This window comes from Aotus nancymaae, unplaced genomic scaffold, assembly GCF_030222135.1.
Source record: "Aotus nancymaae isolate 86718 unplaced genomic scaffold, 86718_ANA_hifiasm-v0.15.2.pri h1tg000062l, whole genome shotgun sequence".
In the NCBI taxonomy this organism is placed as follows: Eukaryota; Metazoa; Chordata; class Mammalia; order Primates; family Aotidae; genus Aotus; species Aotus nancymaae.
In genome coordinates, this window is record NW_026988476.1 from 9,325,205 (window position 1) to 9,343,037 (window position 17,833).

At 35.0% G+C, this 17,833-nt stretch overlaps 1 protein-coding gene across 2 annotated transcripts in view; it reads right to left on the reverse strand.

Moving 5' to 3' along the window:
• Window positions 1-444: 444 nt before the first annotated feature.
• Window positions 445-17,833, reverse strand: part of SEC23A (SEC23 homolog A, COPII coat complex component) — a 68,221-nt gene continuing 50,832 nt past the window's right edge. For both annotated transcript variants that reach the window (XM_012469269.2, XM_012469280.2), the window contains exons 16-20: window positions 15,305-15,466; window positions 12,940-13,026; window positions 10,695-10,850; window positions 9,002-9,067; window positions 445-1,853 (exon numbers count right to left, since the gene is read on the reverse strand). In XM_012469269.2, the coding sequence (XP_012324692.1) occupies window positions 1,764-1,853; window positions 9,002-9,067; window positions 10,695-10,850; window positions 12,940-13,026; window positions 15,305-15,466 (561 nt within the window). In that variant the 3' untranslated portion in view covers window positions 445-1,763. The remainder of the gene's footprint in view (window positions 1,854-9,001; window positions 9,068-10,694; window positions 10,851-12,939; window positions 13,027-15,304; window positions 15,467-17,833) is intronic.

Genomic DNA, 17,833 nt, shown 5'->3' on the forward strand with positions numbered 1-17,833 from the left:
AGTCAGGTATGGTGGCAGGCATCTGTAATCCCAGCTACTTGGGAGGCTGAGGCAGGAGAACTGCTTGAACCCAGAATGTGGAGGTTGCAGTGAGCCGAGATCACGCCTCTGCACTCCAGCCTGGGCAACAGAGCAAGACTCCGTCTCAAAAAAAAAAAAAAAAACCCTATGTGAACTCCAAAACACACTAGCCTTACAACAGAAATGAGTAACTATTTGGGAGTGATAATAATACTTTAAAATTGATTGTGGTGATGTGGTTACATAACTTCATGAAAATACTCAAAACTACTGAATTGTGTGCTTTAAAAGGGTGAAGTGTATGGTGTGTGAATTATATCTTAAAGCTGTTATTTTTTAAATGAGTAGCTTTTAAATAGATTTTAAATAGTCTAATTTTACATTAGGCTTCTCAGGTTTACTAGATTTCAAAATAGCCAGAAAAACAGTGGAAAGTATATTTTATTGGCATTTAGGCCTAGCACAGTTCAATTCAAATAAAGTATAACAAAGCAATTTATTTAAGCTAACTGAATATAACATATAAACAATTTTTTCTTAAGTTTCTGTTTTACCATCATATGATTGTGTTCATGCAAGTACAATCATCAAAACTGTCCTCCTAAGTATATATCATAGCACCACCTTTTATTTGCAGTACTTGATATGTAAATTTCATTGTCAAAACATATCTGGCTTTATCAATGTAAACATATTTGCTACAAGTAAACTTTAAAGGTAAAAGTGAATGATGCTAATTAATAAATCAAAATAGAACTGAGCATCACATGATATAATTAAACAAACATTACATAATACTGTTTCAATAAGAACCACAACTTAATAAATTTCACAAAAATGAAGAAAAAACAAAAGGTTATGTGTAAACTGCCAAAATAATGTTAAAATACTGAAGGATATAATGTAAAATTTACCTCAGAAAAACAAGGGGAAACAACAAAACCATGCTGTGAAAACCAAATTTGGTGTAGTAGTTACAACAGTCATTTTACTGGAAAGGCTTACTAAAATGCACTCTAACAAAACAATTTATTTTCTATCTCTTTTTTAAAAAACTATTGTGTTTAGTCACATAAGTCGGGTATTTTGTGGAAATTTCACATTTATTTTCAGTTGCGGGATTATTACCCAAAAAAACCTTTTCATCTCTAAACTCCTTTTCCAAATAATCAAAAACGTTAAGTTATCATAAAAATTACCATTATAAAGTCAAATAATTCCTAAACAAATCATAAAAATAAATCTGCCTTAACCTAATAAGTACAGAAAAAGTGTATACATAAATGCTGAAAATTACAAAAAAATATTCAATGAATAAGCAAAAATGTTCACATTTATCATTACTATTGTTTTTTCACTTTCTGGCTAAAATAAGAAACAAGTTTTTAAAAAGTCAGCAAGGACATTCAGTGCCACTTTGGGTCTGTCTGCAACATACAAATGAGTTACATCTGTAGTACAAGGCAGACTCTATCTTTATTTTTAAACATGTTATAAAGACTTCAAATTTCTAGAACCAGTTATAACACTGTGGTAAGCAAAATAAATTTGTTCTCATTGCTCTCATTATAATTCCAGCTTAATCTACAAATGTGAACATTTTCCATATGTTGTCTCAAATCATACTAATACAAAAAAATATAGAACAATATCTGTTGGTTTACACAGATAAATGGAAAAAGAAAAAAAGAAAATGTGAATATTATTTCATCTTCTTAAATATCTTTAACATGTTTAGCACTTCAAGCAGCACTGGACACAGCAAGTTTCTTCAAGTGATCCATAAACACTTGTAAACTAACATCATCTGTGAGAATAGGTGCTCCAGACTCCTAGAGGAAAAAAGATATTTGTTATGATTAAAACACAGGGTGATACCTTAGAATTTATACGCAAATGTTTAAAAGACAAGGAAATTATTTGAAATAGAACAATGCCTATGATCCTATTAAATAAAAAGAATCTAACTGACCTTCACCCCTAGTTCCTGAAAGGGAGACTCTACATCCTTAGAATTCCCTGATTAACAGAAATGTCTTTATTAATAGGTTGATAGGATCACATCTGAGTTTATGCTATGAGATGAGATGACTCAGGATGGGGGCTAGTTATCAGAAAGAACAACAATGTAATTAGAGGCTTGAGATTTTAAAAGAAAGCCTGACCTCCAGACCCTTTCTGCCTGGCATTTTAACAGAAACGTCAGCTGGAAGGAAGCAAACTCATAATATCATTTTTAAAATAAACTATGCTTATCAAGTTTTCAGGTCATTTTAATTGATTTCTGTAGAGCCCAAGTAATTAACAAGAATTAGAGAAAATTCCTATTATCCATTTTAATAAAAACTGTGTTGACAGAATGACCTTGGTAATCCAATCTATTAACAATGGATTTTGAAATTTTTTTGAAATTTGAAATTTTACTTCAGCAAAAGCAAGTATTTCTAGAAGATTTTTTTATCTGAATTTTAAATTTTTCCTCTGATACTTAATTCTAAATATTCAAAGCCTAAAACAGGGAAATTAAGTAATTTTCAGCAAATGAATGGCAAATGTGAGATGAAAACTTATAGCTCCTGTGAGTCTACTCTGGCAAAGCCAAACATGCCATAACCTCTCCTGAATAAAGGGAAATCAATTTTATCATATATTAATTCAAAAGAACTTGAAAAACTTGATAATGAAGGGAGGCAATCCCTTACTGGGATTAAGGGTATAGAGTCTGGAGCCAGCATTTCTAGGTTCAAATTCTGGCTCTGCCACTTCCTACCCATATGACTAAAGAAGTTACTTAAACTATGTCTCAGTTGCCCCATGTGTAAAACAAGGGTAATAACTAGACCTATCTTACACAGTTGTTGTAATGATTAAATGAGTTAAATTCTATAAAGCAAACAGAACAATACCTAGTACATACAGTAGACATACAAGTTTTAGGTATTTTTATTATTCCTCCTTTTGAAAAATCTAATATAACAATGAAATACTTTTCTTTATTCTATATGCATAGCTAACACAAAGAAGCACAAGTCTCAAAACTGTAACCTAAACCAATAACAACCTGATGGCCCCTACTTTTTTCTTCCTGTAAGTATACCTAATTTTATTTTCATCTTATAATGCTTTCCATCTCAAGTCACCCAATCTCAGAGCCACTTCTCCTAGTCAAGGCAAAATGTATGGATTTCCTAATTTATATACCAGAGCTCCTAAAACTATAAATACCAATGCTCAATTCAATTTCATAAAAAAATAGCAGTAGGTTGATCTCAATTTTTTAAATGGACCCTTTTTCTATTTAAAATATATCCAGGGTTAGGCAGAAAGGTACAAGCTTTACATTATTTAGTATACGAAGCACTACAGCAACGGAGGCCTCCAGCACCCTCACAGAAGTGTTGCAGTGGTGCCCTCTTCCGGCTGTTCATGGATAATACTTATCATAGGGTCCTTGATTTCAGACTCCCAAAAAATCCTGTAAGCTGTTAGAGTCCATTAATTTTTAGTAAAATGCTTGGCGACTAAGTTATTTCCCTTAAACGTAATCATCATATTAACTTAATGATTAAAAATTCAGAGTATGGAGTCATATAGGCCTTGGTTAAAATCTAGACCCTGCCACAGTTTAGCTACATGACCTTGCATAAAATACTTAATCTATATGAGCCTCAATTTCCTCTCTTGAAATATAGGGTTACTAGTATCCACCTTAAAAGTTAATTAAATGAGAGTGCACTAAAAGCATAGTGAATAAACATAGTACAGATTCAGTCTATTAGATATGATTATTAAAATATTAACATCATTACTCATAAGAATCTTAAGAAAGACCTGAGCACTCTTGTTTATGCCTGTAATGCCTCCACTTCCAGGCAGTAACAATTAAACTTCAGAGTTTAAAGTAAGTTTCCTTTCCCATGTTAAACATAAGAAGTGACTTTTTTTCCCATTGATAACAGTGAAAACTAATAGCTAATATTTACTGAGTATTGCTGTCCATTTCAAGCACATTTTATTAAACGCTATAGACAAGGAAGTGAAAACAACAAGAAGTCAGGTAACTTGCAGAGTCTGCATTTTTCCACTACCAGCCTTCCACCCTTCCAAGATTTCATCTCCTTTACTTGTTATAACATCTCCATCTTCCAGGACTTTTGGACTTTGGATTCAATTTATTTATCTATATCACAAAAACTCCTTAACTCCTAACCACCTCCACAGATCTCCAATATTCTAATCTCTGCTCTCTCCTGTCCAGATCTCTTATATTCAATACATGCTATTTTTAAGATGCTATGGAAAATCAAAAATGAAAATGACAGCTATTGCCTCAATTAACTAACAATCTAACAGGAGTAATGTCATAGGAAATAGATGGGGGAAAAGGGATGACAGGGCAGGGATATTACACAAATTCAATCATGCAACTGTAGGACGGTACTATGGTTTGAATATCCGTCTCTTCCAAAGCTCATTTTGAAAATCCCCAATGTGGCAGTATAAAGGTTGGGGCCTTTAAGAGGTGACTGAGTCATGAGGGTTCTGCCCTCATGAAAGAATTAAAAGCTATTCATAGATTTGCCCAGGCACGGTGGCTTATGCCTGTAATCCCAGTACTTTGGGAGGCCGAGGCAGGCAGAACACTTGAGGTCAGGAGTTTGTGACCAGCCTGGCCAACATGGTGAACCCCATCTCTACCAAAAATATAAAATATTAGCCAGGTGTGGTGGTACACACCTGTAATTCCAGCTACTCGGGAGGCTGAGGCAGGAGAATAACCTGAACCCAGGAGGTGGAGGTTGCAATGAGCCAAGATCGTGCCACTGCACTTCAGCCTGGGTGAAAGAGTGAGACTCTATCTCAAAAAATATATACACACACACACACACACACACACACACACACACACACACGGATTAATGGGTTATAACAGGAGTGGGACAAGAGGCTTTATAAGATGAGGATGCTCAGCCCCTTCATCGTGTGATGCTCTGCATCACCTCATGACTCTGCAGAGATGGTGGAACTTACTGGATGTAACCCCTTGACCTTGAATTTCTCAGCCTCCGTAACTATAAGAAATAAGTTTACCTTCTTTGTAAGTTACCCAGTTTCAAGTATTCTTATAAACAACAGGAAACAGGCTAAGAGAAAAGGGTTTCATAGAATCAGTGAACTCTGAAGTGAGCCTTGAAGGATAGTTAGGATTTGTACAAGTAGTGATAAGACAAAGTAACAGAGATGGAAGGAACATGCTTAATATATTCAAAGTGGAGTGAGAATCTAGTTTGGCTAAAATAACTTAGTAGTAGTAGTAAAGGTAGAAAAAGATATTTGGATCATACTAGAAAGGACCCTCAATACCAGTATAAAGGGTTTATCTGTAATTCAATAAGGGATTATGTAAGGTTTCAGAGGTTGATATTCAGGATTACTACATTAGAGAGACTATTCTGGCCAGTGCCAAAATAGAGAAAAAAGCTGAAGCACCTGACCAGTTAGCAGATACTACTACTAACAATCCATGTGAAAAAGTAACAAGGGCCTGACCTTAGCTAGAGACATGGAAAGGAGGGAAGGATAGGGAAAACGAGGAAAAAGCTTGTGAGTAATTAGGCACAGAAAGTAGAAACTGTAAATGACTAAAGTTCTAAATCTTGGGAACTGAGACAACAGTGAAGTGCTCTAAAAATAGGAAATCAGGAAAAACAAGATAGTGCAAAAATAGAGGCCAAGTTGGCCCATTCTGCCTGTGAAACTTCTACAGGAAATTCAAATGATGCGTAGCTGGCAGTTAAAGAATGCAAGTCTATAGCTCAATGTGAAGCCAAACAAAAGATGGAGATTTGCAAGTTAGCCTTCAGATGAAAGCTGAAGCCATAACAGGTGGATGCAATCACCAGAGAAACAACGAAGGTACAAAAAACAGGACAAAATTTTGAGACACCTTTATATTCAAAGAGAAGGGGCCTTCATCTCAGTTACTGCTCCATTTATCTTCTCCCTAACCTGGACCCCGTAATTAGTCAATTAACATTGCTTTAAATTATTCTACCCCCTTTCTAATGTGCCTGCCTTTCTCAGCTACAGTCCTACGTTACCCCCAAAGTCTTACAGCTTTGATCTGGTACCCGAAGTACAAAGCATGGTTAAAGAACATTATGAAAGCATACTCTAGAAATTTTTAGTAAATAAAACGGGCCCTCACCACTGCTGCAAAAGCCTTTTATTAATCTTCAGTTGATTTTTGTATTCTTTAAAACTGTTTTTAATCTTTTCTAGTTTTTTGGTCCATAACTCCAGACTTTTTCACTCCTAAACAATCTTGTATTATTGAAAAGAAACAGGCAATTATCCAATGTGAGTTTTCACGCCACCTAAAAACCTTTGTCTTCACCCTTCTTCTCATCTTTTGCTTTTGCAGAAATAAAAGTCCTGCCTCCTTATCAATGTTTAACCCCCATATAGTGCTTATGATCATACTGTCTCCTGACAATCTTAAACATCTGTTCTTTTGCTTTTCCTATATTGGCTCTTTATGCTTGGTCTCCAAATGAGTTCTGTGCCCTTACTCTAATAACAATCATCTGTCTATGCTACTATTTGCCCTCGGGTTAAATGTGCAAAAGAATCCTTTATACTTTCGACCTCCACTTCTTTGCCACCCACTAAGTCCTTATAAATTTATCTTCTTACTCAACCACCATATTAAAGCCGCTTACAGAAGACCACAAATAAACTCCTAGTCATCAAATCCAAGCACTTTTTCTCACTCTGTATCCCCCTTCAACTGCCTGCAGCATGTCAGTTTGTTACCCACTTCTTCTTCCTTCCATAAAGTCACCTTCTATGACACAGTATTCTTTTCATTCTGCCTGATAATTCACTAAACACTCCTAACACTCATACTCCCTGAAGTTTTTGTCTCATCTCTCCTTTACCTCTTTATTATCTCTTCAGAGAAGCAATTACTGTGATGACTTAAGAATCACCTTTCTAAAATCAACTTTCACATCCTTGCCCTGACCATCAAACCCAAATTGCCAACAGCCTACACAGCATGGCCATAAGCAATATGGTCATCTTACTGTGGCTCAATAAGGCCTTCTAGAGAGTCCCTCAAACTCAGTATCTAAACCAAACAATTTATCTCCACTATCCCATTTATTGACACATGTTCTCCTAGTCATTCAGACTCAAAACCCCAAAATACCCTGTTTCCCCTCACCTATTTTTTAAAAATTTAAGACTACATTAAAGTTGAGAAAGAGGTATAATAAACACCCAAATACCATATCTAAATTCAGATTGTTAACATTTTGCCACGTATGCTTTAAGTTTCTACATTATTTTTCCTTTTCTTTTTTTCTTCTTTTTGAATAATTCCTGCAAGTTGAAGCCATCATGGCATTTTATCCCTAAATACTTCATGATGTATCTCCTAAGATCAAGAAGAATCTCCTACATAACCACAATGACATTATCACTCTCAAATTTCTTAATTTAATTTAAATTATTCTATCCCCTTTCTAAATGTGCCTGTCTTTCTCAGCTCCAGTCCTATGTTACCCCTAGATATCTGATATATGATCTACATTCAAATCTCACAAATTTCCCTATTGTGTTCTTTATAGCTATTCTCTCCCTCTAATCCAGGATCCAATCAGAATTCAGATTTTCTGCATAGCTGCCATGACCTGGAATAATTACTTTTCTGCAACTTCTAATCAAGTCCTATTGAGTCTACTTTTGAAATATCTTCCAAATCGATTCCTTTCACCATCTTGCCTTCATTCCCTCTCACTTGGATTATTTTCATAAATATACTTTCAACCTACAAACTACTTCCATTTAATCTTAAGATTCAACTATACTAAGACTCAAATGTGCCCCTCTGTCCACCTTCAATGACTTGCCATTAGTTACCAAATAAATACTCAACTTCTCACTCCTCAACTTGACATTCAAGATCCTCCACAATTTAGCTGCACAACACATTTCTGTTTTATGTTCTTCTAGTCAGCTCTACATGTAGTCTTTTACCTTGACCCATACTATCCTCTACCTAGATTTCCCTTCCTCATGCAATTTCCAATAACTAAAGTAATCATTCTTTAATGAAATGCTCCTTTTTTCTGAGCTCTTTTCTGATTACACACTCTCTTCCTGCTACCAACCACCATGTGACCTCTTTCCATCTTCCTCTTCCAACCTTTGCAATACTTTATAGCTTTCTAAAGACAAATATCCCATTCTGCCTTTTATTCCACTTAGGTATGTATGTATCTAAGATACATATCTAAGTAGAATATTAGACTACAATATTAGACTAAAAATATTAGACTCCAATATTAGACTACAAGCTCTTCAAAGGCATGGGTAATAACTACATCCTAAAGTGCCAATACAAAGTCCCAAACATACTGACACTCAATAAATGTTGATATGTTACACCAAGAAGTTAAGACTTTTTTTTTTTTTAAGAGATGGAGTCTTGCTATGTTACCCAGGCTGGTCTCAAACTCCTGGCCTCAAGTGATCCTCCTGCCTCAGCCTCTCGAGTAGCTGGGATTACAGGCATCAGTCGCCACACCCAGCAGGACTTTTACCAAATTAAACTATACCAATAATGAATTGCAGGGTTCCTGCCCATCCTGCTCAACTACAGTCCCTGGCCTCTCTTGGCTTATTGTGGCCTTTTGTGGTTCACAACCTAGCTAGAGCTTGAGTCATCACTTCTTATCTTATATACTTTATTGCTTTTTGTCTCAAGGGTATAGTGCTAAACTTGGAGTCTATTTGATAGGATCACTTTTTTATTTTCTATGGTGTCACCAAATATTAATTCTGTTTTCTACTCTTATTTTTACATTACTTTTCCAACAGAAATCATTACTAAACAGGAAAAAATGCTGCTTTCACTAAAAAAAAAAAACAATAAATACACAAATAATTTTCAAGATCTGCTTTTTATACCTACCTGCCCCCAGGCATACATATTATTATGAGTCTGTGAAGGGTTGACTTTTGAAAGGAGGAAACGGGCCTTAAAAACAAAGAAGAAATAACACTGTCCATCAAAAACGGTTTTAGTCAATATAAGCTGAATAATTATATCATGTTAAATCAATTTTATTTAGTACATCTTGGTAAAATTAATTTTATCAAATTAATTTTTAAAAGATTAACAGAACTTTGAAATGTATATAGGTCACTATGTATTATAAATAAATAATAAATGCACCTCTTCTCTCCAAATCATACATCCAAAATAACAAATACATTGTTGAGTCCAAAACTCAGCATATAAAAATTATGTGTGCAACAATTATGACAAGGTTATTGTGAAATTACTAAATACTTGGTCAGAAGTTCAAAATCCCAAATGATAAAAATAAAAGCCATGAAAATCTACATGTTCTTTTGCTTAAAATTATGACACTTAAGCTTTCTTTTAACCCACAGGTGATTCTATGAGACAAGCGATCCAACATTTCATCCTTCTACCCATTATGGCTTATCATCATGAAAATAATAACCAGAATAAAAGAGAAAAATGGTAATACACATAGTGAGACATCAATGAAAGAACCAGTAAGATTTTTAATTCATAATGGAAGAACACAGATAGTAACATCTTTTGAAATTCAGTATCATACAAAATCTTTTTCTACTCTCTAGGAATCAGTTTAACGTAACAGTGAAGAGCACTGGCCCTGGAGTACGAGGATTGAAATCCCATTCCTGCATTTACTGTGTTTCCTTGGCCATAAGTAACCTAGGTCTCAGTTTCGTTATCTGTTAAATGAAAATAACACTAGAATTCTTCTGAGGATCAAACGAGATAAGGCATGCAGAAGTACTCTGCAAATTCTCAATACGTGACAACTCATATAAATACAGTAAAACTCTAATAATAATCATTTCTGAGTAACAGCTACTGTTATTTGCTACCTAGTTTTATAGTACTGTACTAGGCACCAGGGAATACAAAGCATAATCCCTGCCTTCAAAGAGAAAGTAAAACAAACTAATAATGACATAATTAATTTATTATAACTCATAAGAATTACAAAAGAGAAGAAGTATTTTATGAGTGTATGTTAAGGAACCTAACTTAGCCTTCTAAAGGGCTCAAAGCAACTGTGTATACATTATTATGTATCTAATTATCCTCACAATCCTAAAAACCACAAAATCTTTTCATAATACCACAGTGTTTTCCTATTACATGAAAATTTATTTTCTAGAAAACTGGAATGATAGAATGAAGACAATGAAAAAATGTAAGTTACCATAAATGTCATATTCATAGACTTTATCAGTAAATAAACAGCTTTAAGAAAAGTACATTAAATTACTTTCCAAGCTGCTCATATCTTCTTGTTCAACCAAAACTAACATACCACCACAATGCCATCCTGGCCCTGTTCAGGAAGCTAGGCTAGAGACGTAGATGATGGAAACTGCCAGGTTTAGGTAACTAGTCAATAATCTTACTGCTTTGCTCTCAAAAGCTAATGCAAAAAGTATGTACTGGTACCTTCCCCTCCCATCTCCTTATCTTTCTATCTGCTTTGAGAAGCAATCTATTGAACTCAGAAGGCTAATAGGTTATACCTCACTGCAAACCTAACAACAAACAAACACACAAAAAAATTAACACTACTTACCTGGCTGCCTCCATGTTCAGTGTCAATGTATCTCGGCATTGGAAATCTGGAGTGAAGAATTTCCTGCGCATCATCCACTGGGGCTTGCAGAAGGTGGCGGAAATTTTCATATTCAGGCATGTCCTGGTATCCTGACTTCCGCCACTGTGCTATGGTCTAATTTTAAAACAATTAAAGAAATTACTTTAAATTTCTTGCCCATCCAAAAATCTTGAGAAGATTTTTCCAAAGAAAGTAATCTCTAGAAACTAAGAAAATTATATGCCATTATTCCATTTACCTCAATTTTTTTAAAGTTACAAACACTAATTTAAGTAAATATTCTTAAGTAAAAAAATGTAAAATTAGACTCCTTTAAAAGTAAAATGAAAGAATACTTATATAAGTCAGAAAATTTTTAAATTACTATGCTTATCAAATGAACGTTAGTTAAAAGCTATCTACCTAAGCTTATGATATGTGAGAGGGAGTTTTGTTACAGAAGAGTTCCAAAAGATTTCAAAATTAATGACCTACTCTTATGAAGTCTTTACCAATGGAGTTACCTTCTGGCAAGACTCAGAAACATAAAAACCTTAATAAAAATAATAACATTATAAAGATAATATACCTTTAGAAGAGCAACTGAGGGCCGGGCGCGGTGGCTCACGCCTATAATACCAGCACTTTGGGAGGCTGAGGCAGGTGGATCACGAGGTCAAGAGATCGAGACCATCCTGGTCAATGAGGTGAAACCCCGTCTCTACTACAAAATACAAAAATTAGCTGGGCATGGTGGGGCACGCCTGTAGTCCCAGCTACTTGGGAGGCTGAGGCAGGAGAATTGCTTGAACCCAGGAGGCGGAGGTTGCAGTGAGCCAAGATCACGCCATTGCACTCCAGCCTGGGTAACAAGAGCGAAACTCCGTCTCAAAAAAAAAAAGAAAAGAAGAGCAACTGAATCAATCCATTTATTAAGGTAAGAAGCTCTAAAAAAAAACATGTAATTAAATTATCTAAAAACCTATGTCTGCTTTATTTTCTAAGTTAGCTGAAATCAGTCAACACATATTCTTTTATAGCTTCATACCTCTGTATAAAGCTGTAAAACAACCACGTGCATTTCTGATTTCTCCTTTAAAAAGCTACTTGAAAAAGTAAAAATCACTATAAAAACAAACAAAGAGCAAAAACCAATAAGCTTTGCCAGTATTACAGGTTGTTTTTTTTTTTTAACAGAAGCAATGAAGTTAAAATAGGCATTATTCTTAACAAGTAAAGGGCATAAGAAACTAGTATCAATTAAAAATAATTTACAAAATAATAATAATTAAATCTTTTTAAAGTCCTGGGTAGTACTACTTCAAAGAATATTTTGAGTAATGCCTTTACTATTACAGTATAAATCTTTAAAAATTTTTTTTTTTGTAGAGACAGGGTCTTACTATGATGCCCAGGTTGGTCCTGAACTCCTGGGCTCAAGCAATCCTCCTGCCTTGGCATCCCAAAATGCTGAAGTTAGAGGCATGAGCCACCACAGCCAGCCACAGTGCAAATCTAAAATCATTTACAATTAAAGCAACTGAAAAAAATAAATCTGCAGAAGTTACTAAAATACTAGACAATAAGCTTGAGAGCAGATTTATGAAAAAAGAACATCTGTATCTTCCAAAGCACCCAAAGGAAGCACATAACTATTGGCTGAGTGAATAAATGCAGGAATCAATTAAGGTCTGCTAAATACCTGGGTTAAAGCTTGATAGCTCCTAAAATCTTCGGTTGTCTGCAATCATTTACCATTCCAATTAAGTGACATTACAAATTTTAATTCATGTATGCTTCAAATGAGTTTTCAGGATCATGTAGAATACTTAAAAATAGCTTCTTATAATGATTACATAACATAAAAGGAAAGCCTGCCCACTGACAAAGGCTGACTTTTCCCTTCTTAATATTTTCACGTAAAACCTAAAAGTGCCATATGTCTATGTAAAGTCAGTGTGCTTACTTTTACAACACTATGCTTTGTACAAAAACCATTTGTCCAATCGTGTGGGAACAAATGAACAAATAATCACATGTGGATCAACTGCAATTGAAACCTTAAATCTTATAGTAAGCACAATCATATTTTATATATATTTTATGAAAATGGAAATCAAAGTTTATCATAGATGAAACACTAGCCATACAATAAGAAGAAAAAAAACCTTTTCTAAGTAAAAAGACTTTACATGCATAGTTTTAAATGCTATTGAAATCTTACCTCACCATGATAAATCAAAATCTGGAAGAATGTGTCCATGAGAAGAATACGATCTGCAAGAATGCTACTGCTATCAAGAAGAACCGGCTAACATAAAGAAAACAATGAGAAATGAGGAAAAAGGAAAAATAAACTACTTAACAATATAAAATCGATGTTTCCAGGTTATTTTCCGAGTTTCTTTTTTCTTTTCTTTTTTTGGGGGGATTAGAGGGAACAAGGTCTTGCTCTGTCACCTAGGCTGGAGTGCAGTGGCATGATCTCAGCTCACTGCAGCCTCATCCTCCCAGGCTCCAGCAATCTTCCCACCTCAGACTAGCAGCTGGGACTACAGGTGTACAACACCACATCGAGCTAATTTTTTAATTTTTTTGTAGAGATGGGGTCTCACTATGCTTCCTAGGCTGGTCTCAAATTCCTGGACTGCAGGGATCCTCCTGTCTCAGCCTCCCAAAGGCTGGGATTACAGGCTTAGCACTAAATTAGAAATTTAGGCCACCATGCATGGCCTAAATTTCAAATTTATATTTTATTACTTAATGCTATTATGGATTCTTACAGTGTATTTTAATTTTCTAAGGAATCTCTTTAAACTGAGGTAACAAACAATTTAAAAATAGAGTAAAGTCAAGAAGAATTCAAGGATAACTCATAAGCCTAAATGGGGAAAGGCCTGGGATAGAACCAATTCAGAGCACATGGGAAAATAGTTCTACATATGAAATGAAAGGGAGTGGTCTGAAGGGATGACATAAATTTAGGTGTCACATGCACAAAGATGGTCATTAAAGCAATGGAATTAGACTACATCACAGAGAGAGACTGAAGATAGGGAAAGCCAGAAGATTGATCCCTTAAGCATGTCAACACCTAGAGGTCTGAAAGGGAGAAGCTAGCAAAAGACTGAGAAGAAATAGTGACTAAGACGAAAACCAGGAAGGTATAGTAGGTGTCACAGAAGCCCAGAGCAAAAGGTTTTCAAGCCCAGTATTTACCTAGTAAGGACTAGGTTAATACTGCTGAGAGCTCTGGTGAGATGTAGGACATTGGTGGTCTTTATAAGAGCCATTTCAATATAATGTTAGGGACAAAAGTCTTACTTATATAGGTTGAGAAGAAAATGTAAGGTGAGGAAGTATAAAAAACAAGTAACTTTTTTGAGTTTAACTGTGACCAGGAGCAGAGAAATGGGGTGGCAGTTAGAAAAAAAAGTGAGTTATGGTAGGGGCAGGGTTTTGTCCGTTTTTTTAAATATGAGTGTTGTCATGGTTTCTATGTTAAAAAGAATGATCCAGGCGGACAGAAAGTGATGATGTAAGAAAGAAAAAAGGTAACTCCAAAAGCAAAACTCTAAGAAAATGAAGCTGATGGGATTCATGAATTAAATCAAAAGGTTGAAATTTAACAGGAGGAGGCACTAGGGATAATGGGATTCCAATTTTCTTATAAACAGTATTTTACATTTTTCAGATGTCTACAATGCACATATATTATTCAGAAGAAAAAAAGTTATTTCTACTATATTCCTGATTTAAAGAATACAAGACCAAAATACATATAGCCAAGCCAACATATTAAAAACATATATTTTCCTAGAAAAGTAGAAACTATTTGACCAATTACAAAAAAATTATTGTAACGAAATAAAACATTTTACACATTTTTACAAAACCATGAAGAACAGCATCATGAGTGATCATTAATCAAGAGATATTGTAAATATTCTCTTTATATTGACCTTCCTCAAGTATTTTCAAATACAGTAACTACATCCTTTTAAGTAGTAAAACAGACCATTTTAACTACAGAATGAAAAAATGGTTCATTTGGTAACAGGTTAGAGTAAGTGGGACAGTCTGCTAAGAAGGTTAAATGGATAACTTTATCACTCTTCTAAACATATGTCTTTATAATCAACTATTTTTTATGCTCTCAAAAAAAAAACAAAGGAAAATGAGATTAAAACAAGAGACTTTGTTTAGACAGAATATCATAACTGTCAGACACTAAACTCTGGAATAAGCTACAGTATACAGAATCATAATCACTTCTGGACATTGTTAAAGACATAAAGAATAATCATATGCTTTGAAGGATTTGATCAACCAAATGGCTGGACAAAATAATCTAAAAGTCTCTTCCATTTCATTTAAAAAACATTCTCAATAATATTCTAATATAGCTTACATGGTATCTAGCATATAGTAAACACTCATAAATATATTAAATGAATACATAAATAGGTTGAGATGTCCATTCTTTTAAATTCTTATATTTAGTAACTATACTTTTTAAGTTATTTTCACTTTTTTAATGCCACACATTACACTAAAAGACCAATTTACTTTTTTTCTACCCCTCTTACCTCTGGTGGTCCACTAAAAGAATATGCATACAGGATAGGCTGAATCATAATTAGAGACTGGGTCAGATCTTGACGCATAAAATGATGACGATAATATGAACTCTCATCAGGGCTATTGTTAAAAACTTGCAGGAAAGGAGACCTTCTTAAATGAAACATAAACTGTAAGATAAACATGTGAGATAGCTGTTACTGATTTTAATAGCACAACAGGTGTTTACTATTAGCAAAAGCATTTGATTACAAACTATTAACAACATAACAAAGCATGTTATAATAAGAATGTTCTAATTCCTTCCTCAGAAAGGAATCCTATTCACAATATTTATCAGCTGCTTAAAAACAAAATTCTACAAGAAAAAAAAATTAAAGAAATTTAAAAAATTAAGTTAAAGTAAAAAAAGGATGGTTGGGCATGGTGGCTCACACCTATAATCCCAACACTCTGGGAGGCTGAGGAAGGAGGATGGCTTGAGGCCCAGGAGTTAGACAACAATCTAGGCAGCATAGCAAGACCTTGTCTGTATTTAGAAGGGAAAAAAAAAACAAGACAAAAACACTTTGCTCAAATCTAAGTTATTCAGAGGCTGATGCCAGGTGGTAAACTATGACCATTCTTTATTTTTAATCCTCACCCCTTTGATCATATCTTTGGGCTTTCTTATTACTATTCATTACCAACACCAAAAGATTCTAAGAGAATAAAAAATAAATTACAGATTTTCTACTTTCTGCATGGCTGATATGATTTTGGCTGTGTCCCCACCCAAATCTCACCTTGAATTGTCAATTCAAGTTTACTTGTCAAGGGTGGAGCCAGGTGGAGATAACTAAATCATGAAGGCAGTTTCCCCAATACTGTTCTCATGGTAGTAAGTCTCATGAGATCTGATGGTTTTATAAATGGGAGTTCCCCTCCACACGTTCTCTTGCCTGCTGCCATGTAAGATGTGTCTTGCTTCCTTTTCGCTTTCTGCCATATTTGTGAGGCCTCCTCAGCCATGTGGAACTATGAGTCACTTAAACCTGTTGGCCAGGCATGGTGGCTCACTCTTGTAATCTCAGCACTTTGGGAGGCTGAGACAGGCAGATCACTGGAGGTTGGGAGTTCAAGACCAGCCTAATCAACATGGTGAAACCCCGTCTCTACTAAAAATACAAAAAACAATTAGCCAGGTGTAATGGCACATGCCTGTAATCCCAGCTACTCTGGAGGTTGAGGCATAAGCATTGCTTGAACCAGGGAGGCAGAGGCTGCAGTGAGCTGAGATCATGTCACTCTAGCCTGGGTAACAGAGTGAGACGCTGTTTCAAAAACAAACAAATAAATAAATAAACCTCTTTCCTTTATAAATTACCCAGTCCTGGGTATGTATATTAGCAGCATGAGAACAAACTAATACAATGACTTTTAAAAATTGTACTGGGAAGGGTCTAGAGTGGTTTAAAAGAAAACTACATATATGTATACCCATATAATTTCTTAATAGTTAATGTTTTCCCTATACCTAAGAAACAGTCTCCAGATTTTGTTTCACTGATTTTTTCTCCTCTCAATTTCTTCCCTCCACCTACTCCTCACATGAAAGAAATCAAAAAGAAGGAGAGTTAGGCCTGAATAATGGATAGCTACATTGGGTTTTTTATAAAACTGACTAGGATCAGCCCCAAAGTATTCCCACTTATCTTTAGTCACTCCTCTTAAATTCTTCCAACCCTCAGGTTCCCAGTGCCTGTATGTTGCTCCTGCCTGGGACTCACTCAACAGTTTTCTCCCAACATGTCACTCACTGAAATTCTCATTCCTATTCTGTTTGCAGGATCCATAATTCATTGAGAGGCTCTTGCACCCCTTGCCACTTCAGTCATTCATGTTTACTCACAGAAATGTCTAATTGGTAAATGTTAGGTGATATTTTGAGAATGAAGACTTCCCTTAAATTTGGTCTATGCCATCTTTTAGAAGATTATCAGACTTTGAAAACCCAAAGGTATTTCTGGGTCCTCTGCTTCCTATTTCCAGGAAAGGGGGAAAGATGGAAATGTCCAGATCTCTCTTCAGATCTAAAAGCCCAACAAGAAGGCTTGAGGCAGGGAGAGAAGAGAAAGAAAGGAAAGTGTGGAGAATTTAGTCAAACACTTAGGTTAATGTCCTCAATCACTTTCCTATTAGTTTCTGCTATAAAAATGACAAAACAGAAAGAATTTTGCATGCTTTAAGACAAGCAGACCTTGCCTTTTCCTGGTTCTCCAAAATCTCACCAGAAGTTTTAGGGGAGTCTCTCCTCTATAAGCACGGCGTTTCTGGGTTATAGATCAACAAACAATAAAGGATCTTGAAAAAACAACAACAACAACAAAAAAAAAAACAGAGCAGCTCTGAAAAAGAAAGCTCATGCTTTAGACAAAATTCTCATGGGCAAAAATATGAATTTCCACATCTCAATATTAAGCGTCCTTCCAAGTTAAGCTGAAAAGGCCACCTCCTCCTTTAAAAGATATATAAAATCATCCATATGGAAGGATTCC